This window comes from Pan paniscus, chromosome 18 (assembly GCF_029289425.2).
Source record: "Pan paniscus chromosome 18, NHGRI_mPanPan1-v2.0_pri, whole genome shotgun sequence".
NCBI lineage: Eukaryota > Metazoa > Chordata > Mammalia > Primates > Hominidae > Pan > Pan paniscus.
This window is the reverse complement of record NC_073267.2, coordinates 87580954-87606031: the sequence shown is the minus strand read 5'-3', so window position 1 is coordinate 87606031 and position 25078 is coordinate 87580954. Positions and strand designations below refer to the sequence as shown.

General features: G+C 44.1%; 1 protein-coding gene across 1 annotated transcript in view; it reads right to left on the bottom strand.

The window, feature by feature from the left end:
* Nucleotides 1-25078, bottom strand: part of VAT1L (vesicle amine transport 1 like) — a 191572-nt gene that overhangs the window by 109359 nt on the left and 57135 nt on the right. Inside the window, exon 4 of the mRNA XM_003820904.5 lies at nucleotides 7698-7840. Within this exon, the coding sequence (XP_003820952.1) occupies nucleotides 7698-7840 (143 nt within the window). The remainder of the gene's footprint in view (nucleotides 1-7697; nucleotides 7841-25078) is intronic.

Here is a 25078-nt window from a genome sequence, read left to right as displayed (position 1 = left end):
TGTCCCCAGCCCCGGCCCCTGGATGGTGAATGCTGCCTCTTTCCTTCTTGCCCACACAGATTAGGGAAGAATTTCTCTTGAGTGGCAATAGGTTCCAACAGAGGCGGTACTTAGAGAGAAACCCTTTGACCTTGCCAAGAAAAGAATTCCCCTTTATGGTGACTTTGCTCTCCAGCTGGGTCTTTGGCTCTCCACTCTGTTTTCTCTTTCTGAATCCCTTTTTCTGAGAACTCATCTGTGCCACAGCTTTAACCATCACAGGATGAGACTATTTCCGAGTGCTTGGCATTTCGTAGGCTTTGCACAGGGTGCCAAGCACCGTGCCTGGTACGCGATAGGCTTCTTATAGAGGACTGGACACAATGCCTACTCCACCGTAGGCTTCTTACAGAGTGCCAAGCATAGCACCCAGCACGTGACAGGTTTCTCACAGGGGGCCAAGCCCAGTGCTGATGTCTGGTAGGCTTCTTGGTAAGTGTTTACTATTAGTAGTTTCCATATGTACTTAGCAATACTACCTCCAGGAATGCCTTCTAGATCCCTCGGTCCTTATTCTTTCCAGGTGATTAGACTCTTATTAATTTCCACCCGTTTTAAAATAAGCTCCTATTATGTGCCAGGCATTGTGCTAGAAGTGCAGGAGTTCGGTCTGATCTCTGCCTTTTCTGAGCTCATACCCCTTGGCTTCACCTATGACTGCTATCGGGTGAAGCAGATAGCAAGATTAAAGTCATTTTAACAATCAGCTGCTCCCCTTGGATCGGGAGTTTGATCCCTTCCTCTGTGGGCTTTGTGCTCCTTTGGCTAGAGATTGTGCTTTGTCGCAGTTTCCTCACTTCCAGAGCCAGCTCATGTCAGTCATTTGGAAAATGCTCGAAGTGGGTGGTTTTTTTTAAATCATTGAGACTGGGTCTTGTTCTGTTGCCCAGGCTGCAGTGCAGTGGCATGCTCACAGCTCACTGCAGCCTCAAACTCCTAGGCTTAAGAGATCCTCCTGTCTCAGCCTCCCAAGTAGGTGGGACTACAGGTGTACACCACTACACCCAGCGAATTGTTTTTTAGAGATGGGAGTCTCATTATGTTGCCCAGGTTAGTCTCAAACTCCTGGCCTCAAGCTATCCTCCTGCCTTGGCCTCCTAAAGTGCAGGGATTATAGGTGTGAACTACCACATCCAGCCTAAGGGAGTGGCTTTTTACTCAATGGAGCTCCAGTCCCACTTTCCCTGGCCTGTTATGCAGGCCCCTGGAGTTCTCACTCTCACACTGTATTTATCTTGTCTAAAGGAAGTCATTACAGCTCCATTGCTCATTGTCTAACAACAACAAAAAGGAAAAGACGTCTTGGTCTCATCTTGCAGTATTTTCCCTAGCCATAGGTCATTCTCTCTTGTTCTCCTTCAAAATCTCTATAGGCACTGCCTCTCCCTTCCCCCTTCTGCTACTCACTCTCCTGATTTTGGAGTTCTCTTCTCTCACCATTCCTGTACACGGCAGCCAGATCATTTTTTTTTTTGTAGTTTCGCCTTTCAAAAGAGTGCTTAACTGCTTCAAATCTGCAAAGAACTCTACATTTCTGACATAATGCAATGTTTACTCCATTTAAGAGCTTTCAAGGGTCTCATCAATCTAGCCCAGTTCTCCACCAGGGTCTGGAGTCGTTTCATATTTTCATGACTTGAAGGGCAGGGGGGTGCCACTGGCATCTAATGGGTAGATACCAGGGATGCTGCTCAACATCTGTAATGCACAAGGCAGCGCCCCCGATAGCAGAATGATCCCAGCCCAAATGTCCACAGTGCTGAGGTTGGAAGCTCTGATCTAACCCCATCCTACCATCCAAGCACCTCACAAAACCACAGGCTTTAATACAGGCAATCTGGCTTCCTCCCTGGCTGAGGAGCAAGCCGCCCTCACTTCCTTTGTGAGAGTGAGTGTGGGTGCTAGAAAGATCACAAGCTCTGGAACTACAGCCACCTGGAACTGAGTCCCGTCACGTCTATTTGTGTGACATTTACTTAACTAGGCTTGCCTTGCCTCCCTCTGAAAAATAAGCACAGTATTTACTTCATAAAATGTGGAAGACCCAAAAGAGAGCTCCCATGTGTTCTTCAGGCTTCCATTTAGGCATTGCTCACCTGTGCCCCCACAGTGCTGTGTACTTCCCTATCAGCTGCCAACCCCATTGTCTTGCATGGGGATTTGCTTGTTTTGCTCACCATTGTATCTTCGTAGTCTGTTTGTAGGCCTCACTAATATAGATGGTACTCCATTTACAATGGTCTCACTTAATAATTTTTCAACTTTGTGATGTACCTATACAACTGTTCAGTTTCTTACTTTCAGTACAGTATTTAGTAAGCATTAAGAATCCTGAGTTGTGTATACCTGACTGCATACAACTCGAGGTTTTCAACACTTTATTGTAAAATAGGCTTTGTGTTAGGTTATTTTGCCCAACTGTAGGCTAATGTAAATTTAGGGTAGGCTAAGCTAAGCTATGACATTCAGTAGGTTAGGTGTATTAAATACATTTTTGACTCATGATATTTTAAACTTATGATGAGTTTACAAGGATGTAACTCCACTTTAAGTTGAGAAGTATCTGTACAGGAATAAATGAAAAAACAAAAGGTCTGAAATAATATTGTGTACCCATTTCCCACCCAATGTTTTGAAATGTTGTGTTTTGTGGGTTTTCTTTCTTTCTTTCTTTCTTTCTTTCTTTTTTTTTTTTAAGATAGTCTCGCTCTGTCGCCCAGGCTGGAGTGCAGTGGCATAATCTCGGCTCACTGCAACCTCCACCTCCTGGATTCAAGCAATTCTCCTGTCTCAGCCACCTGAGTAGCTGGGATTACAGGTGTGCACCACCTCACCTGGCTAAGTTTTGTATTTTTAGTAGAGACGGGGTTTCACCATGTTGGCCAGGCTGGTCTTGAACTCCTGACCTCAGGTGATCCTCCTGCCTCGGCCTCCCTAAAGTCCTGGATTTACAGGCATGAGCCACCAAAGCCTGGCCTTAAATATATTTTTGACTCATGATATTTTAAGTTTCTAATGGGTTTACAGGGATGTAACTCCATTGTAAGTCAGGAAGCATCTCTACATGAATGAATGAATAAATGAATGAATGAACAAAAGGTCTGAAATGATATTGTGTACCCATTTCCACCCAATGAAGTTTTAAAATGTTGTTTGATTTTTTTAAAGGCACGTTTTTTAAATAGCTTTATTGAGATATAATTGACATACAGTAAACTGTACATATTTAAAGTGTACAATTTGGTGAGAGATTAAACATGTTCACACCTGTGAAACCCTCACCACTGTCCACGTAATGAACATATGCTTCACGCCCAAAAGTTTCCTTGAGTCCTCTTGTAAACCAAGAGGAGTTTTGCAGAATAGAAAGCTGACAGACTCACACACCTCCAAGGCCAAATCTGTTCCTACCTCTCAATTTCCTTATCTGTAAAATGAGGAATGTTCACCTTGCAGGATTGTCTCAGGTGCACATAAAATGGTCTAATTGAACTCGTAGCAGGATGGCAGGAGATCAACAAAGCGTGGCTATTATTATCTGCCCTGTTCTGTCCAAGATTCCCTTGTGTGGATTCTCTCACGCTTCCCTCCACCTACTGAAATCGATCGCAACCTTCAAGTGCACCTGAGGGGCTGTCCATCTTGACGTGCTCTCTCTGATCTTTCTCCTTTCCTTATTTCTAAAGCCCTTGCAGTTAGGTACACACAACTCAAGGTTTCTAACGCTTTGGCTTGGTTTCACTCATAATCATCTCTCTCCTCCTAAAGAGAGAGAAAGTAACTGATGTAAAGGTTAGGTCTGTGTCATAAATATTTTTTTTTTCTATTCCCTTTACAACACCTGCCTCAAGGCTGAGAATGTGTTCAAAGGAGGCTTCCCGATTGACTGGCTTATAAAAGAGTTTTCATCTCAAGAAATTTTATCTTTTTATTTTTTTTCTGGTTCATTGTACACATAATAGTGTAACAATATCTGTGATCAAAAAATAAAGAGAAATCACTCTGCATTCCACTCCTATTGCATGTTGGCAGTTGGATATTTTCCCTTTCCTTTCATTTTAAGTCTACATGCACCGAGAATTTGTACAAAGCTGTGATCACAGAGTAGATGGAATCTGGCATTCTGCTTTTTTCACTCAATGTGCTACCATGGGCATTTTTTTCATTTTGTGGCTGTCTTCATAATTATCATTTTTTAAGGGACTGCACAATACTCAAGTATGTGGGTGTGGCATAATCGACTGAACTGTTTCCCTTCTGTTGATTGTAGGGGCTCGTTCTGAATTTTCACTATTGCAGACAATGCTATAATTCACTCTGTCAACATGTGCTGAGCACTTACAATGAAGCAGAAGCAGGGTTTGGCTCTGCAACAGGCAGCCTTGTACCTGTAGCTTTGCTCTTCTTATTTCCTGAGGGTAGGTTTGCTAGGATGGAGGGCTGTGTAAACGTATCTGTAACTTCCTGGGCATTCTGAGTGTAATCCCAAGGTCTCTACTTAAAAACACAATGAATTGCGGGAAGTCACCTTTGAAGGAAGGTGAGGGTGAGGTGGGTCTCAAGTGCCTTCTGTTCTTCTGACATCAGCAGACACCAGTGATTTGTGGGCTAAGAGAGTTGATCTACGGCAGTGGAAAGATAGAGGATGGGAAGGATGCTGAGGAAATGCAGCAGGCAGGAGTTCTCTGGTTATGGGCTATTACTTTTTCAGAAGAGATGCCATCTCCCTTCTCTTCCCACTCCCCACATCCTGCCAGCTGCACTGGCCTCCTTTCAGATTCATAAGTTCAGCAAGCTTTTCCTGACGTGGGATCCTAGCCCATGGCATCCCTGCTAGTCAGAAATGCTCTTCCTTTGGCCAACTTCTCATCCCTCAATTCTCAGCCAAAATCCCACTCTGTGATTGACAGTGTTTCTGATTTCTCCATCAGTAAGTATTCGATAGCACCTTGCATTTCACTACCAGAGCACATGTCGAAAATGTGAATCAGTTATTTCTCTTTATAGTTTTATTTTTGTCCCCTCTCCCTCCGTTAAGACTCTATATTCCACAAGGACAGTGGCTCTCAAGCTGGCATTGCTGGATCTCTGGCTCTGGCACAGTCTCCAGGCCATCACAGACACAAAGCACAGATGTATTAAGCAATTGTATTCATGCGTACATGAAAGAATGCTTGCAAAAATACATGTAAGGAAGTCAAAGAAAAAATGACTGAAGGGACAATGATAGTTCATTTTCCAGACCACAGCTTAAGAGACTCAAGTTAAAGATTGGAAGAACTGACCGGGCGCAGTCACACCTGTAATACCAGCACTTTGGGAGGCCAACATGGGTGCATCACGAGGTCAGGAGATCAAGACAATCCTGGCTAACACGGTGAAACCCCGTCTCTACTAAAAATACAAAAAATTAGCCGGGTGTGGTGGTGGGTGCCTGTAGTTCCAGCTACTCGGGAGGCTGAGGCAGGAGAATGGCGTGAACCCAGGAGGTGGAGCTTGCAATGAGCCGAGATTGCGCCACCGCACTCCAGCCTGGGCGACAGAGCGAGACTCCGTCTCAAAAAAAAAAAAAAAAAAAAAAGGATAAGAAGAATTACCTGAGAGCTATGGAACTGGGCAAATGGATGTCCTCAAAATTAGCCTGCAGCCTCTAGACATCTGAGAAACAGAGGGTCAACTTCTAACATCTAGCTTTAAGCTTTCCTTTCACATCCTGCTGGAACTATTGGGACAACCTTAAATTATATGCAATGATCTGCATTCAAAATTGAAAAATAAATCTGAAAACTAAGACCATCAGAACCCCCTCCTTTTCAAGAAACTTCCCAAGTTTCACCAAATCTGTTCTAAAACTATCACCTCAAATAACCAGCTCTCCCATCCACTTGTCCTTCAGTTTTCCCATCTTAATCTGTGATTTGAAGAAAATTGTTTCCCTTTTGAGACAGGCTCTTGCTGTCTGTCACCCATGCTGGAGTGCAGTGGCATGATCTCAGCTCACTGCAACCTCTACCTCTCGGGATCAAGCGATGCACCCACCTCAGCCTTCTGAGTAGCTGAGACTACAGGCATGCATCACCATGCTCATCTACGTTTTGTATTTTTGGGGGGGGGCCACAGGTAGAGATCGAACTTCACTATGTTGGCCAGGTGGTCTCAAACTCCTGGGCTCAAGTGATCTGTCCTCCTTGGCCTCCTAAAGTGCTGGGATTATACGCATGAGCCACTGTGCCCAGCCTTGTTTCTTTATTATGATTCTATCTGGACAACGTAATACCTTTGTACGTAACAATTTTGTGTTGGAAAATGAGAATGCCAAAACAATGGCTCTGGCCCAAATCTGAATCCTCTCAGAAGCTCTGAGTGGCATGGACCCTGAGAACAAGCCTGGGGCCCAGAGCAATAGCCAGAGTGAGACACACAAAATCATCTGAAATCATGATGGCAGCTGGGTTTCCATCTGCTTCCCTATGCTGACACACATGTGGCCATGATCAATAACTTCAGAATCACAGGTTATAAACCATCATTCCCCCAGGTGACTGCAACAGTCAGCAAATTATCTTGCAGCTCCAGCCTCCCTCCTCCCATCCATCCCCTCTGAACCACCAGTGATTGTTCAAAACTCAAATCAATCATAGCCCCATTTTAGTCTGTCAGTGGCTCTTGGTCACACCCAGGTTGGAGTCCACATTTGCTGGATTGGTGTACATGGTCTTTATGTGCATCTGATATCTGTCTCCTTGCTCAGCCTCACCTCATGCCCCTTCTTCCCTTTCCCCCCAGGTGTCCCTTTGCCAATACCTATAATTAGATGAGATAACAAGACATCCCTGGACTTGCACCCCAGTAAGCCTTCTTGTAGTTCTCCCAGCCTCTGAGGCTCTTGCATTCCTCAGTATGCATGCACATGACTTTCCTTTCCCAGAGCAGCCCCCTCCCTGCCCCTTTCTTCCTATGGATAATTCTGGCTCATGCTTCACTGTTCAGAGTGGTGCTATCTGTACAAGAAAATCACGGGCTCCAAAGTTGAAATGCCTGGCTTGACTCCAGGCTCCACCCTTTACTGCCAGTGCCAGGCCTTCCTGGCTGCACACAATGACAAGGTTTCTCAGTTTGCTTTCAGTAAGGCGTAGCCAATGACCTGAGCAGTAGTGCTAGACTATGAGAAGGGTGTGTGTTCTTTCTGGGACTGGCCCATAAAACCTCCTATTCATGACCCTTTGGTGCTCTCTGCCCATCTCTTGGCTAGAAGCAAAGGACCCTTAGACCCAAGACAATAGTGGAACCATAAGATGAAAAGAGCCTGGGTCTCTGAATGCTCTTACAGAAGATCATCCACCAAATATCCACCTTAAGCTATCATGTGAATGAATGAGAAATAAACTTCCATGTGTTAAGATGGTCAAATAGGAGCTAGCATAACTTTAATACATTAACTTTCCAAGTTAGCTGATTCTTTCCTTGGTGATAATAGTGAGGTTAAGAGGATTAAATGAACTAATGCATGTGAAGTATTTGGCACAGAGCTAATAATACGAAGCCCCCAATATATGTTTGCTGCATATTATTATTATCCCTTCTTTAAATATGTGCTACTGCTCTTTGAGAGCAGAGCAAGGGCCAGCCTGGTGCTTTTTCAAAAGCAAACATCTTACCTTTTAACTTCTTGCACGTAGTCTGCATTTCTGTCAAAGAGGTGGGTCACAGAGTCTTTGATTGCTTCATGCTTGAAAGTAGAGGCTGTTCCAAAGACAGTTACGTTGGGGACAGTGGAACACAGCTGAGCCACAGCTTGACCCTGGAAGGAAAAGACAATAGCTATGTCACACATAGGAGCCACCAGATCATAGCCAGTCTTCCTGGGTGTAGAGCAGGATTTCTCCATCGGCACTATTGACTTTTTTTTTTTTTTTTTTTAGAGATGGAGTCTCACTCTGTCACTCAGGCTGGAGTGCAATGTGCAGTGGTGCGATCTCGGCTCACTGCAACCTCTACCTCCCGGGTTCTAGCGATTCTCCTGCCTCAGCCTCCCAAGTAGCTGGGACTACAGGCACATGCTGCCATGCCCGGTTAATTTTTTGTATTTTTCGTAGAGATGGGGTTTCACCGTGTTGCCCAGGCTGGTCTCGAACTCCTGAGCTCAGGTAATCCACCCGCCTCAGCCTCCTAAAGTGCTAGGATTACAGGTGCAAGCCACTGTGCCCGGGGGGCCTTTTTAAGGTTGGATTAGTCTTTGTGGTAGGAGACTGTACTTTGCATTGTCAGATGTTTAGCCCTCCAGGCCTCTACCTACTACATGCCAGTAGCATCCTCCCAGTTGTGACAACCACAAATGTATCCAGACATTGCAAAGTGTCGCCTGGGTGGAAGGACAAAATGTCCTGTGGTTAAGAATCACTGGCATAGAGGAAAGTCAATGGGAATCAGACGAATCCAAGCACCAAGACTTAAAAACTGATATCTTACAATGCCACCTACTTCACAGGGCTCTTGCAGATGTCTTAGTTTGGGTACCCCAGAAGCCGAACCTGAGATAACGATTTGGATGTAGGTATTTTACCTGAACAATGATCTCAGGAAATAACAAGGTATTAAGACAGTAAAAGAAGGCAGCCAATAAAAGATGTGTTATCAAGGCCATATCTACCATGTATAACTGGAGCTCAATCCCTCTGGGGAACCCTGTGAGCAAGTGTAGAATACGCCTCTGAGTTATCCCAACCATGAGCAAAGAAGCCGGAGTATTTATCCAGCACATTTGCATCTGATACTTGTTGAGGGCTGCTTCTGCAATAGTAATTCTTGTGCCTATCTGGCTTCTTCCAGTCAAGTGGGCTCCCACAGCAGACAGAAGTCCTAAGCAACCTTCGGCATGTTAAGTGCAAAAATGATAGGATGTGGCTGACAGCATCTTCTACAGGGAAGTGTAAATAAGGTATTTTGCAACACCGGTCAAAGACCTGGCACAAAATGTGACACTTAGATAATAAATCCTAATTACCTTTCCCCCTTAGGAGCTTATTATATCCATTGCCGAGATGTCCAGGCATATAGAGAAAAGGTCAACACAAGTTTTAAATATTAAGTGGTCCAGGGGAAATCACAAATGCAGTTAGGAGCGGGTTTATTTTTCCATATCGTTTTTCAGTATGGTCAAAATTGAAGTCATTGGACAAAATGTTGTGGTCATGTATATTCAGGCATTTTCCAGTAAAACCCAGTTTTCTGGTAACTAAGGTGCATTCTAAAGCCAAGTGTTGTCTCTTTCTGGTGTTCCATCTGCCATTTTAAGGAGGGAAAATATTCTACCAGCGTCATCTGTGATGTTAATTTCTGCCTATCATCTTATTTTCATGTTTTCATGCTGGCGGACTAAATCAGGTTGGCAGGTCAATTTATGCAAATGTCATCTTATCACCCGTTGCAATTAAAGGCAACATTGAGAGAATCACAGAATGTCAGAGTTGGAAGATCATCCAATTACCCCCTCCCCTGACTGCTCTATAGATAAAGGAAAAGACATATAGAAAGGTTAAGGTTACCCACTTTTTCAGAGGCAAATCTGGGATTCAAAGTAAGGTCTCCTGGTTTCCACTTATTACCACTTTCCATTGTTATGCTGTCTACTTATTTTGACATTTTAAGCAAAGCAGGCTTTAAACTTCCTACCTAAAATAGACATGTTGCTGGCACGCTCCCTTGGAGGTCAACATTTCAGAATATGGGCATGAACCTGAGACTCTGGACAGGCTATAGTTTTCTGTCCTAAGAATAGCATTGATACTTGTTTAATTCTCCTGCCTTCTAGATTTTATAAAACAAAGAGAGGACTATCTTTTCTAGGGAGGGTAAATGTCAGCAACCAATGCAGCAATTCTCTAAAATTTGCTGGCCTCAGATATGTCATACTTATAGCTCCTTATGGACAGGGCTTGAGATAACCTTCTTACTACTGGGATGGGAAATTACAATTAGTTCCAGTCTCCCTGTATTCCCTTCACCCTCTGTCCTTAGGCAAATAGGACATTCATTTATTCATTCAACTATTTTTCAAATTTCTATTCTGTACTGCTTGCACTGTGCTATGGATGCCAGAGTGTCCAAAATGATTGGCATGTGTTAATCTCCAGTCCCAAGCTGCCCACTGAGTCCTGGACTTGCATCTCTATCGTTTTGGCATTTGTCTCCACCTGGCTGTCCCAAAAGCAACACATCACACTCAACTGATCCAAAACCTAACTCGTGGCCATCTCTGAATGAGTTACTCCCTAAGTCAGTTTCCTAGTGCTGCTGTAACAAAGTTCTACAGACCCAGTGGCTTAAACATCAGAAATTCCTTTTCTCACAATTCTGGAGGCTCAAAGTCTAAAATTAAGGTGTTGGCAGGGTTGGTTCCTTCTGAGGGATGTGAGCGAAAGATCTATTCCAGGCCTTTCTCCTCGGCTTGTAGATGTGCCTATTCTCCCTGCGTCTCTCCACGCCGTCTTCTCTCTATGACACTCTGTGTCCGAATTTCCCCTTCTCATAAGGACACCAGCCATATTGGATGAGGGCCCACTCCAGTGACCTCAATTTAACTCGATTGCCTTTGTAAAGATCCTATCTCCAAATAAAGTGACGTTCTGAGGTACTGGGGATTAGGGCTTCAACATATGAATTTGGAGTGGTGGGGGTGGGATGCAATTTAACACTCCTCTTACTGTGTTTCCTGCTTCAGTGGATGGACTGCACCATTCCCCAGCGCTAAAGCCAGGAATCTGGGCAGCATCCTGGCCTCCTCTTCCTCCCTCAACCCCACGTCCCTATATTCAGCAACTGCGTTATCTCTTTGTCCTTGACAGCTCTTATAACTGTCTCTTCTTAGTCTGGATCATCACATTTCTCAACCTGGACTATGGCAACACTCCTCCACCTGACCTGGCTGTTTCCAAAAGTCCTTCTGTGGTCAGAGTGACATTTCTCAAACGCAACACTGAACATGTCACTATTTATTTTGGACTTCCCAATGTCCATCACAGCTTTCAGAATAAAATGCACACATCTAGTTTATCACACTAGACTGGCCCCTATCATCTGACCCAGTCTCCCCTCATTCACTTATTTCCTCCACTTGTCCAATCTCTACTCCCTAACACACGGAACTTCAGCCACCACAATTAGCATTTGCCATGAGCATGGCATTGTGCAGCCCTCAACCCTGGCATTCTCAGAATGACCTTTCATCTTACTTTTGTTTGTTATTAGAGACAGGGTCTCACTCTGTCAGGTTGGAGTGTAGTGGTTCAATCTTGGCTCACTGCAACCTTGAACTCCTGGGCTCAAGTGATCCTCCTGCGTCAGCCTCCCCAGTAGCTGGGACTACAGGTACATGCCACCACGCCCAAATATTTTTTTTTTTTTTTTTTTTTTGAGATGGAGTTTCGCTCTTGTTGCCCAGGCTGAAATGCAGCAGCACGATCTTAGCTCACCACAACCTCTGCCTCCTGGGTTCAAGCGATTCTCCTGCCTCAGCCTCCAGGGTAGCTGGGATTACAGGCATGTGCCACCATGCCTGGCTAATTTTGTATTTTTAGTAGAGACGGGGTTTCTCCATGTTGGTCAGGCTGGTCTCGAACTCCCGACCTCAGGTGACCCGCCCGCCTCAGCTTCCCAAAGTGCTGGGATTACAGGTGTGAGCCACCACACCCAGCCTTTTTTTAATTTTTTTTTTGTAAAGATGGGGTCTCACTATGTTACCCAGGCTGGTCTAGAATTCCTGGCCTCAAGTAATCAATCTATCTTGGCTTCCCAAAGCACTAGGATTACAGGCATGAGCCACTGTGCCCAGCCTCACCTTATTTTACTGAGGAAGAAGCTGAGGTTTACAGAGGTTAGGTGTCTGCTCCAACACCACTAGAGTAACAGCTTGATCTGCTTCACTCCTGGCTGCCACACATACCAGCTGAGCAAGGTATTGGCACCTCTGTTCACTCGTCTAAAATATTTGGATAGCAATACTCTACACAGTCTAGGTTTACTGTGAGATTACGTGATATAATGCATCAAAGTGCCTAGAACAATCAATGCTCAATACATACTTGCTATCACTACTCCTAAGTCCTCTCTTACTATTTTTCTTGGTCTTATTACATTTGCAGTAGCAGCATATCCACTATCCTGCCATCAGATCCTGCATGACTATGCTATTTTAGCATCAACGCCAGTTTCCCCACATGCTTTCCCCCTTCTCATTACGCCCTCCCTTCCTCTTTCTTCTTCCAATCAGGGCTATTCTCACTCAGTCATCTCCATCCCCAGGAATCCTTTCCAGCATTCCAGATAGAGTTGGTTGCCCCCTTTTGTGCCCCTTTGACTTGTGGTTCTTTTCTCCCGAAGCGTGACCACCACGGCCTCTGTGGCTTCTGCCTGCCCCATCTGTGAGCTCTGTGGGGGCAGGGACTGTGTCTCCACCGGCCCTCTGCTCCTGTGCCCAGTGCAGAACCTGGCACATAGTAAATGTCTGGTAAAACTTGGTGGACGGATGCATGAGAAACTGGAGGAGTTGAGTGTATGGGGGCAGCCCTTCCCAGTCGTTGTGCAGCCTTCATGTCCTTCAGTGTTGTAGAGTTGGAATAAAGCGTGGATTTAATTAACCTATGCAGGTTCTGACTGAAGCAGAACTTCACTATTTCTATTTTAAAGAAAAACATGCACATGGTTAGAAAAAAAAAGAGAGAGAGATAATATAGGTAATCCAAATCACTTATGTACTTATATTATTATATAACATATAATATGTGAGTATTATATAATAGATAAATATATAATGACTTATAACTAGAATAATGTACAATTAATATATATAGCCATGATGTGTATATGTATAATTATATATACACAATATATACTATCTATTTAATAAGTAATATAGAAATAGAATTACTAATAACACAATTAAGATTAGTATGCTATGTAAGTATTATGTATAATATATAATAATCTATACTTTTATATAAAGATTAATGGATGGAAAACACAAATTCATCACATATCTACTTGCGGCCTTTCTGTTCTCCATCACCTGTCTTAGGCAATGAGAGGCCCTGGTAACATTTTCAATAAATTTTAAATAATGCTTAGCATTCTGTATTTAAGCAGAAAAGTGCCTTCCCACACATTTATAGAAAATCCGTATTCTCCCTTCTCCAACTCCCGAGGTGAATGCAGGATCAGCAGCTCATTTATCCTCGTTTCTCCTACGTGCCTAGCAAATAGCATGGACTCAATAACATTTGTGGAAGACAGAATGAACTTTCAATAACAAGGACCTTGCAGTTTACTTCCAGAACCAGAACATAAAATGAACAAGACAATCCATTCTCCCAGTCACTGCAGTAAATGACAATTTGCATGCGCTTGTTTTTAATGGATTTTCCTTCCTTCTTTTGAACGTAAGAATTCTGCACCACATCTGCCCTTCTCTTCCCTTTGGCTAACAATACAGCATTAATAGCAGCTGCGGCTTCTTTTGTCCCACCATGGGGCAGATACTATACTAAGGTGCTTCATTAAATCCTTAAACCACCTTTAGTGTAAGTATTTGCGTCTTCTTTTCATACCTAAACATGGGGATTTAGAGAGAAAAGGAAAGTTCCCAAGGTTACCTGGCATGTGAATGATAAAGCTGGAAGTCAAATCCAGGTATCTCTGACTCCAAGGCCACTCTGCTATTAATCTTCTCATCTGTGCAGCTAAGACCTCGAGTTGCCATCTTAGAGACAACTGCGGGTCTTTGCCATCAATTACTCTTTGGATGGCTTTGTCTCAGGTTCATATGGGCGAAGAGATTTTCAACCAGATGTTAATCAACTCAATCCTTATTGCAGAGCTGCTGGAGTCTCCTTAATCAGAGCACAGGCAGCAGGGAATCCAGGGACTGTGGTAACAAGGGAGCTGATTTAGGTCCCTGAAATATATGACCCTGATCGACAGACTGGCAGTTTAAAGCAAGAAGCAAGATCATATTCCAGCATGTAAACGAATGATTAGAGGAGTGAATTCATCTCTTTAAAGGCTTACTACACTGCCTGGTACATATTAAGTACTGAGTAAGGAGCAGTTTTTAGCTATAACAGTTTTGAGATTGGGATGGGGCCCAGTTGAAATTCTTTTTACCCATTAAGTGGGAATTTAGGCGAGATGATCCTACCAGTGCACTGAGATTCAGGATTTAGCATCAGAAACTCAACTAAGTAAGGACAGAGAATGGACGGCTTAGGAAAATCTCTATAATATAAATACTGTCTACTCCTCCAGCCTTGTTTCTCACCGTATTCCAGAACTCTACCTTGACCACAAGGAAAAACAATCAGTTCTTCCTAAGTGCCACCCTCTCTTTCACTGTAGGATCTTTGCACATACAATCCCCACTGCTTGGAATCCTCTTTCCTGTCTTTTCTCCCGGTTTATTCCTTATATCCTTTGAATCTCAGCCTCTCTGTTACTTCATTGAGTCATTCATTCCATCACTACAGTGTTTTTTGTTTGTTTTTTGTTTTTATTTATTCATTTTTTTTGACGGAGTCTTCCTCTGTTGCCAGGCTGGAGAGCAGTGGCAGAATCAGCTCACTGCAACCTCCACCTCCTGTGTTCAAGCAATTCTTCTGCCTCAGCCTCCCGAGCAGCTGGGACTACAGGTGCCCGCCACCATGCCCGGCAAATTTTTGTATTTTTAGTAGAGATGGGGTTTCACCATGTTGGCCAGGAAGGTCTCAATTTCTTGACCTCGTGATCCGCCCGCCTTGGCTTCCCAAAGTGCTGGGATTACAGGAGTGACTGCATTGATATTTAATGACCATCTCTACTGGATCAAACATTATCAGAGGTGCCAGAAATATAAACGAGTTATTTATGTATATGGTCCCTGTCTTGGAACTTGCATTGTAATGAAGATGACAGACATTAATAAAATAAATAAACCATTAAAGTACAATTATATTCCTAAACCATGAGAATGAGAGCACCAATTCCACTGAACCACTAGCAAAAGACTACATTGGTGCACTATGTTTTTGGACATATGCAGACAATGAAGGGCATGCATTAAAGTGGAGTGTGTGGGCATGTCGGGGGAGATAGATAAGGAAAACGAAAGGACTCACCTGTGGTCAAGTTTCTCAAATGGGTTGTGTGACTAGGGGCAAGCTCATGTCTCTGTGCCTTGATTTCACTTTTTTTTTTTTTTTTTTCTGAGACGGAGTCTCGCTTTGTTGCCCAGGCTGGAGTGCAGTGGCACGATCTCGGCTCACTGTAACCTCTGCTTCCCGGGTTCGAGCGATTATCCTGCCTCAGCCTCCTGAGTAGCTGGGACTACAGGCACGCGGCACCATGCCCAGCTAATTTTTGTATTTTTAGTAGAGACGGAGTTTCACCATATTGGCCAGGCTGATCTCAAACTCCTGACCTCGTGATCTGCCTGCTTCGGCCTCCCAAAGTGCTGGGATTACAGGCGTGAAACAGCACGCCTAGCCGGTTTCACATTTTTAAAATGGGAACTTGGACTTAATGATCTCTGTGGTCTCTTCAGTTCTAAGATTTCTTGATCACATTGAGTAGTTATTTAGCTGGGCCAAAAACACTGTATTTGGAGAAATCTCCCAAAAAGTATGAAAGTTGAGTCCCTGTACCAAGTTTGATGAAAATGGAACTTTCTATTACTAACTTGACCATTTTCAAGATCATCTTACAAAAAGAATTGTGTATATCTCTTCTAAAAGTTGTTTTCACTGTTAAACAGCTCATGAAAACCACAGATCATTAATGTAGTTAAAGAATGGAAATGAATTAGCAGAATGAGCTTGTGAATGTTCGGAGAAGAGACTTGGAGGAGATGGTGAGGTAAGATTTTCTTCTTCCAAAGATTGTCAGTTTATTTTTGCATCTTCATCGACGCATAGAGGTACTTAGATGAGCAAAAATAACTGAAAATTATCACAAAATCAAGTACATTGGATGCATGAGCCATACTTACGTTTTTCTTACAACAATACAAGCTCCCACATTGAGGTTTAGACACAGAGTCAGAAACATTTTTTTCAGATCACGCTGTCATTTGTCTGCTCAACAATTCAGTGACTCAATTGTTGTAAGAAGAGGAAATTCAAACTCCACTGTGTGGGCTGATCCATGTGACCTGCCACCAAAGGCAGCAAAGACTATTCTATGTTCTCACCTACAATGCTTCAAGCATCAGTCAGTTTTTCTTTTTCTTTGTTTGTCACTGCAAAGCTGTTGACCTACACGTGACATGCGCTGTGACACACAGGTGCTGAGAATTTCAATGGCAGGAGGTTACAGGGGTGCATGGCTGAGATAGGAGAGAGGGAAGAAAAATGGAAAAGAGTGGGACAGGCATTTTTCAATTGCTCAAAATATAAGTATGGACAATTTTTTTTTTTTTTTTTTTTGAGACAGAGTCTCACTCTGTTGCCCAGGCACTCTGGTGCGATCTTGGCTCACTGCAACCTCCACCTCCCGGGTTCAAGAGATTTTCCTGCCTCAGCTGCTCAAGTAGCTGGGACTACAGGCGTGTGCCACCACGCCTGGCTAATTTTTGTATTATTAGTAAAGATGGGGTTTCACCATGCTGGCCAGGCTGGTCTCGAAATCCTGAACTCTCCTTGGCCTCCCAAAGTGCTAGGATTACAGGTATGAGTCACGGCGCCCGGCCTAATTTTTTTTTAATCCCCAAAAGAAGTAGGCATATTCTTTGAGATGACTTGGTGGACAGTGTCTTATTTTTTTCTCTTTTATTCATTGTATGGATCCGTGCTTCTCAGTGTGTGGTGCCAGAGCCAGCAGCCTCAACATCACCTGGGGACTTGCTGTAATGCAGATTCCCAGGCTCCAACCCAGACTTATGGAATCAGAAACTCCCAAGATGGGGCCCTGCAGCCTGAGTTTGAACAGGCCCTCTAGGGGATTCTGATGCAGCTCAAGCTGAGAATCACTGACATAAATCATCATGGTAAATCACTGGCACATTCCCTGTGATTTAGAGGAGAAAGGCCCCATGATGCTCAGAATATCTGATAATCAGGTATTTTATTTAAAACTTGGATGTGGCCTGACTATTCGTATATAATTATACATTCCCTGGAGAATTCTAATGTGCTGACGGCGCTGAGATCCACTGCTCTATAAAGGCATCCTTCTAATTTGCTCAATTATGGCATTGTAACAATCCACTTCCTCTTTTCCTAGTTGAGGCTGACATCAGAGTCCATGGGTTTAGTGTGTGGGATCCTGTAGATCAGGGCATGACCAACACAGTCTTCTGTGATCAGAGAAGTAGGAAGAGAAAATAAGCCCCCATCCCCAATAGCAGGCTCTGAGGCTCTTGATGCTTGGCCACGGTGCACCGGGTTTTCCTAGCCTGTCACAGCTCTGCTCCAGCAAGTGACTGGGAAGATGACAATTTAAACCTTTTCTTCTACTTAGACTGCTCTGAGCTCATTGCAAAGGTCCTGGATTAAGAAGCAAATGAGGCAAAGTGGTGAAGCATATAGGTTGATTCATTCAACTCCAGCTCCACAGAGTTTACTGTGTACCTGGCAGGGCTCAACATACCCTATAAATAATAGCTCATTCAATCCTCATCACAGCCTTTATGAGGTAGGTACTAGTTCATCCTCATTTCCCAAGATGGAAGAACTGAAGCACAGAGAAGTTAGGTAACAGCCTAAAGTCACACAGTAATACCAGGGAGAAGATCTGAATCCAAGTAGTATGACTCCAGCTTCCACAATTTAACCACTGCCTTATGCTGTAGGACAGTTGTGGATCTGTAGGCCAAAAGGAGAGAAGGAAGGGGAACCACCTCTTCCTGGTAAGTTATGCTTTGTCAAGCACTATGCTGGGTACTTTACACACATCTCATTCTATCCACCCAACATCATATTGCCATCTGGAAGAAAGGCTCGGAAAGAGCAAGGGAACTTACTCAGAGTAATCTTGCCAGGATCATTGGAAACTGAGGCTCAGAAAGTCTAAGTACTAGCAACTGGAAGTGGTGAGGTTTAAGTGCAAGGGGCCTTATTACTAAGCCTGTGGGGACAGGACATGTTCATGAAGTGATCTGGCAACAATGACTCCCACTCCCCACATAAACTCAGCTGCCAGCCAGTGCCCGAGACGCCTGATCAGATCCCCCTCAGCTGGGTTTCCTGACACCCCATCCTCATGGAGCACAGCAGGCAGCTTCAGGATCAAGGGTGGGAGGGAGGTGACTTTTGCTTTCCCAAAGCTTCTCCTAGGAGGTGGCTCCATGAGCCCGGGCCTACGGGATGACACACCAGTGACAGCCCCTCCTCTGCTGTAGCTGAGAGAGAGAGGTCAGTCCACTTTCACCTCATGGTGTGTTTGAGGGTCAAGCCAGCACAGTTTTGTTGTTTGAGCAATAAGGACGGGCAGCCCCGAGATTGGGAGGGGGAGAGGAGCACTAGTATGGCCCTGGAGGAAGAGACTGTGGGAGATTCCCGCTTTCAGAACAAGACCCAAAGCAAGCTAGCTCTGAAGGGAGCCTTGAACACGCAGGAGCAGAAAACCTGAGTTCTGATCCTGCTCTTGCCATTTCAGGGCTCTGTAGCTTACGCCCCTCAAATGTACAAGAAGGATGGGAGCAGAGTCTCCGAGGGTCCTGTGTGATGGCGCTCAGCACTGGGGAAACACGACAATATGGACTTTGGAGTCAGGCAAACCGGAGTTTGCAGCCTAGCTATGGCACTGACAGGCTGTGTGACTGTGGAAAGCTACTTCATCTCTCTGAGCCTCAGCGAACTCACATGCAAACAGGTTAGCATACTTAGTACAGTGCGAAGCATAGTGGATGCTCGGTAGATTATAGGGCCCTGCTCTCTCTCTCTTATTATTATTTTTTTAATACAGGTTTTCAATCTGTTGCCCAGGCTGAGGTACAGTGGCATGATCATAGCTTGCAGTAAACTCAAACTCTTGGTCTCACGTGATCCTCCCACCTCAGCCTCTCATATAGCTGGGACTACAGGCACTTGCCACCATGTCTGGGTAATTTAAAACAATTTTTTTTTGTAGAGACAGGGTCTCACTACGTTGCCCAGGCTGGTCTCGAGCTCCTGGCCTCAAGCAATCCTTTCACCTCGGCTTTCCAAAGCACTGGGATTACAGGCATAAGCCACCGTGCCGGGCCAGCTCTGCTCTTCTTACTCTAAAGACTGTATCATTCCGTGTTATGGTCTTCGGTCTACTAATTCCAGGTTAAATAGCTTTTTTCACACCCTCTGGGATTTCTGATTGTCAGTGGCAGGGCAGGGTTGGAAAGGTTCATTCTGTAACCATAGCTGCCCCTGCTCTACCCTACCACAGTTTTGTGTGAATTAGAAAGACGGGCTAGTATCTGTTGCCAGGCAAAGCTGTGAGCCCTAGCAACTAGAGTGTGGCCATCTCTTGCTTGCCCCACGGTTTGGTGTTTCTGTGCAGTGTGCAGCCTGTCCAACCGCACATGGCAACTCTGCTAATCAACCCTTGTAGAGACCATAGCAAGGCTTGTGTCTGTCATCAGCAATACTCTCCAAGTGAGGGGCACCATGCATGGCCACAGGACAACCCATAGCCCACAGACTGACACACTGCTTGAGAGTTGGACTCCAGCAACCGTGGAGCAGTCCAGTCCACCAGATGGCAAAATCCCCTTCACAGGGCTCTAAATCAAGGAATGCAGGAGTATTAGAGTCACTTCCAGGCTGGCTGCCTTCCATGTAGTGCATTTGGATACATTTCCTGGATGACTGTATTTGCATGGTGGGATGCCGGATTCTCATTTCCAGCCAAATTACAATTTGCACCCACAGTTTGAAGTTGTGGTTTTGATAAATGCATCTCTTTCAACCAAAACAAAACAAAAACAAAAACAAACAAACAAAAAACCAAACGACTCAAACCACTATTGTGTAGGGTGACCATATAATTTATTATCTAAATTGCGACTCTTTTTGAGAATGAAAGGGGATGCTATTATTAATTCCCCTTGATCAACAGGCATTAACTGTGTCTTAGGCAAATTGGGTCATATAGTCATCCTAATATTAAGTCAAGGAAAATAATTAATAGGGTGGCCAGGAGAGAAGGGCAGAGGGGCAGCATCAGTGGGACTTGGATTCTGATCCCTGGATCTACTGCTAAGCACTTGAGGGAACTTGACCTGGTTACTCTGAACTGATAGCCTTTGCTATAAAGTTGGGATGATATTACCTACCTCACCAGGTTACCATGAGTGTACAACAGACAAGTGTGCATACAGCCTTACATGGAATCCAACACAAAGTGGGGGCTTAGGAGATGTAAGCTCATGTCCCCTACTCCTGTCTTTACCCATCTCCTACAATGCCTGTACCCTACACACGGGGATTTGTACACCAGCATGCAGCAGTGCCTGGCAGAAAGCAAATGCGTTTACTTGGGACGATCGTTTTCACAGCTCAGCAGCCTGCCTTCCTGCCTGGCATGTGTGTCCATGTTTGCTGGAGGCACCTCATTAACAAGGCCTCTCAACAGGAACAGGAGCCTGACCTTGGTTTCAGCACCTTCTGATGTGATCAACAATTCCATTTCAAAGTACCTGCCCTGAACATGAATGACTCAAACGCTCAAATCATTGCTCCGTTTCTGCCAGTCCTCAGAGATTAGACATCGGGACTCTTTCTGTGACTTCAGATCCTACGGCTGAGGTTCTGTTCTGGGCGGGACAGGACCCATCACAGCTGGAAGGTGACATCGGAGGCTTCTGGATCAGAGTACGTTTTAACTGTCAGTCTTGTAGGGAACTGGAATGCAGTGGCCAGGTCTCCAGATAGAAATTCCTACTGGGATGTTTAGTTCTATTCATTTCACCTTTGCCACCTTTCCATTCTCAGACCTGCCTTCTTTGTAGGACAGGACCCTTTTCAAAGCTCTATGTCCTGCTGTTTCCTATCAATGACAAACTTTCAAAGTTAACTGGCTTTCTTTGCGAGTGTAGTAAGAGTAAAATTATTTCACTGTTAATATTGTTTACCAAGCCATCCCCCTTGCTCAAACAGTGGTATCACCAGGACCACTGCTGTCATCAGTGACCTCTTATCTGGAGCCCCTGGTACACAGCCAGGCATGTAGAATTTGTTCATAAAAACATGGAGATGAATGAATGAATGGATGAACGAATGATGATTTCTTCACATTTTCCCCTCCTTTGACATCTTAGTAATGCAAAGCCCTGTTCCTTTCATGGTATGCTCTCTGTCTCATAAATTTTGCACGTTTGTTTCTTGTTTCATTCAGTGGACATTTATGTGCCATGTACCTAAGTGCCAGGCACTGTACACCTACTTTTTTTTGTTATTATACTTTAAGTTCTGGGGTACATGTGCAGAATGTGCAGGTTTGTTACATAGGCATACACGTGCCATGGTGGTTTGCTGCACCCATCAACCCATCATGTACATTAGGTATTTCTCCTAATGCTATCCCTCCCCTAGTCCGCCACCCCTTGACAGGCCCTGGTGTGTGATGTTCCCCTCCCTATATCCATGTGTTCTCATTGTTCACCACCCACTTATGAGTGAGAACATGCAGTGTTTGGTTTTCTGTTCCTGTGTTAGTTTGCTGAGAATGATGGTTCCCAGCTTCATCCATGTCCCTGCAAAGGACATGAACTCATCCTTTTTTATGGCTGCATGGTATTCCATGGTGTATATGTGCCACATTTTATTTATCCAGTCTATTATTGATGGGCATTTGGGTGGGTTCCAAGTTTTTGCTACTGTGAACAGTGCCCTATACTGGGTAGGTTCTGGGAACATGAGGTGGCATGTTCTAAAGGCAGACCATCTGCGGAAGTACCCCTGATCACGTTTACTGGATAGCTGGCGTTGGGCAAATCACATAAGCATTCAGAACTTTTGTTTTTGTTGTTTTTGCCCCTGTGCATGGTAACCGTGTCTCCTGAAGGTGGGTGTAAGGAGTAAAGGAGATGACCTTAGTAAGGGCTTAACACCCTGCCTGGTACCAGCTAATTTTAATGGTAAGGACTTCAGCTCCTTACCTGTCTCTCCAGCAAGATCATGGACCAGGCATAGTCCCACATGGGGCAATCCCACATGGGGGACCAAGACAGAGGCAACATGACGAGCATTGAAAACACAGCTCTGGAGACTCTTAGGACCTAAAATGTCCTTGAGTCATCCACTCCAACCTCCTACCTGGTGCAGGAGGAGCTTCCTGACTCAGCTTCCTCCTATAATATTTCCAGGATGAAAACTAATGAGGTGGAAATGGAGCACTAATTGCCTCTCTAGTCAGCCCGTTCTATTTTGAGGCACTTCTGATTGTTAGAAGGTCTTATTTAGAATATGCTATCCACAGCCTTCCTGTAAATTTTGCTCTTAGGAAGCATGACACACAAAACTATAGGTTTGTATGTCTCATATCCCTTCTTACTCCCTGTTGATATTTCCACAACGTTCCTGCACCGTGGATCTTCTCTTTTCCAATCTGAGCATGTTTAATCCCTTCAACTCTTCTCTTTGGCAAATGGCACTATGTCCAGGGGACGGTGGCCTGGAAGGTGACAACCCTCTTAAACATGGCACAGCAGAACCATCTCCTTCCACTTGAACATAAGCAGTTCTTGATATTTCTTTGTTGACAGCCTACTTTTGTATAACACAATTTTGGGTAGCACACTTGACTGATAAAAATTCAAATAACACTAAAAATGCAGGCAAGATTACATTGCCATTCACAACCACAGCACAACAACATCTCACAGTCTCTACAGTGACACTTACTGTCACTGACACTTGGTTTTGCCACTTGACTTTAGAACTTCTTAGTGGTCTGATCTGGCTCTTTTGATGCATGTGCACAAGACGAATTTCTTACATGGTCCAGTAAAAGGGTGATCTTCCTGAGGCAACAGCCTCAATTTAGTACTCACAGCAAGTGGTATTGCACGTCATACTGCATTTTTGAGCTCTATCATGTCCACACTCTGATGGACAGGCAGGACATGCATATTCAGTTGTACCAAAAATGAAATGCACCCATGGGTTAAAATATGGTGGTCCACTTTGCCGAAGTTTTGAAGTACACAGCTAGCACAGGATGAGGGCAATACGTTTCCAGGACCACAGGTTTATACGTCAGAAACACGGGAAGACCAGGGGAGAGGTGATTATTTTGGTTTCTGTCTCCCTTCCTCCTCTCATACACCTACTGCTTTTGGCCACTATTTAGTGGTTGCAGGTCACAATCAACAAAAGAAGTAAAGGCACATCAGTCATAGTTTAAGAGCTTTTTTTTTTTTTTCCTGCTTTCTCATTTCCAAAAAGCTCTTGGCATGACTGAAAGCAATTACTTCTCCAAGAGCAGCAAAAACTCTGAACATTTTAGTAAGTTCTCCTGATACACTTAAGAAATGCTGCATTTTGCAGAAGGACCTACTCTGACCGCTACTAAGCTCTTTATAAAAAGTATTATTATGAAAGCAACACGTTTATGCCATTGTAAATCACGAAATCTGGAAAATACAGAAAACTATAAAAATGTCAACTACAATGCCATATCTCAGAGATACTCTAAATAATTTGGCTTATTCTGTTACAGTAGTTTTCTAATATGTATTATCAATAATTTTTTTTTATCCACAGAATTGGAATCACACTGAATACACCACTATATACCCTGATTATCTTTTTCTTTCTAAGCTTACATTGTGAGCATTATTGTGGGTAATGACAAATTATTTAACACCCCATTTTGAATGGCTGTGGAATATTCTATTATATAGATATACCATAATTCCTTTTAACCAACTATCTGACAAGAAATTATGGTGTTATAGTATTATAAACTGTATTTCAGTGAACATTTTTGTATAAGTATCTTTGATTCTAAGTTTCAGAAGCCAGAGTCTAAGTCCATCTTACCTATGACTGTATACTTTGTGTCTAGCTCATTGCTGGAAGAACTGCTGATGCTCAATGTTTGCATAGAGACTGGCTGGCTGTTTGACTAACTCTCTGGTTATCTCTTTAGAAGATATTGCCAGTAGTGAAGGTGGCATCCTGTCTTTTATCAGTATACGGCAGCCCTACCAGTATGAAATCGTGAGGTCAAAGGGTTCAGTAAAATTCTAAAGAAAATATTTGGGGCAGCAAAGCAAGAATTTCTGTCATTGTGGTTCACTGAGGGATCAAGCGGAACCGGCTGGGGGCTGTTTCTGCTTTGGTATTGGGAAATCAAGCAGTCACTGGCATAATGGCTTACAAGCTGTTTTCAGTAATGAAACTGTGTCTACGTGTAGCTCACATGTTGATGACAATGTACTCACTTATTAATTCTACATACTAATGTATCCTCCCCCTGTGTAATTAAGAACCTCATTATCATTACATAGGATAGGCAAAGTTCATCCGTTTAATTTGATCCAACACTTGCCAAGCACCCACTCCATCCCAGACCCTGTGATATGTGGTGGAAGCACAGAGATGCTAAGGCCCATTCCGATTTCAAGAAGACCCCGCTAGCACAGGAAGACCCGGGATAACTGCACACATTAGTGCCTGGGATTTAGAGGCAGTTAAGGCATAGCTGCTGGATGGATGGACGGACAGATGGACGAATGGACAGATGGATGGATGCACAGATAGATGAATCTAATAAGGGTAATATTAGAAAGATAATGTAGAGGGCATAGAGGCAGAAGAGCGGGAGGGGCTTCCAAAAGGAAGTGACATTTAAATGGTGAATAGAAACTTGCCAGGCAGAGGAACAAGGGGAGCTAGTCTGGCTCTCAGGGTGGAAGGTTGGACAGTGCAGAATTACATGGAGAGGATGAGCGGACAGGCTGGGCTGGAGAGAAAGCGACTGGGGAAGGGGATGATGAGGAGAGGTGTTTGTGTTCATCTTGGCTGATCATCAAAGACTTGTTCAAAGGGTTTGAATTTCCCCACAAGTGGACCCTAGGGTAAAAATGTGGGTGCAT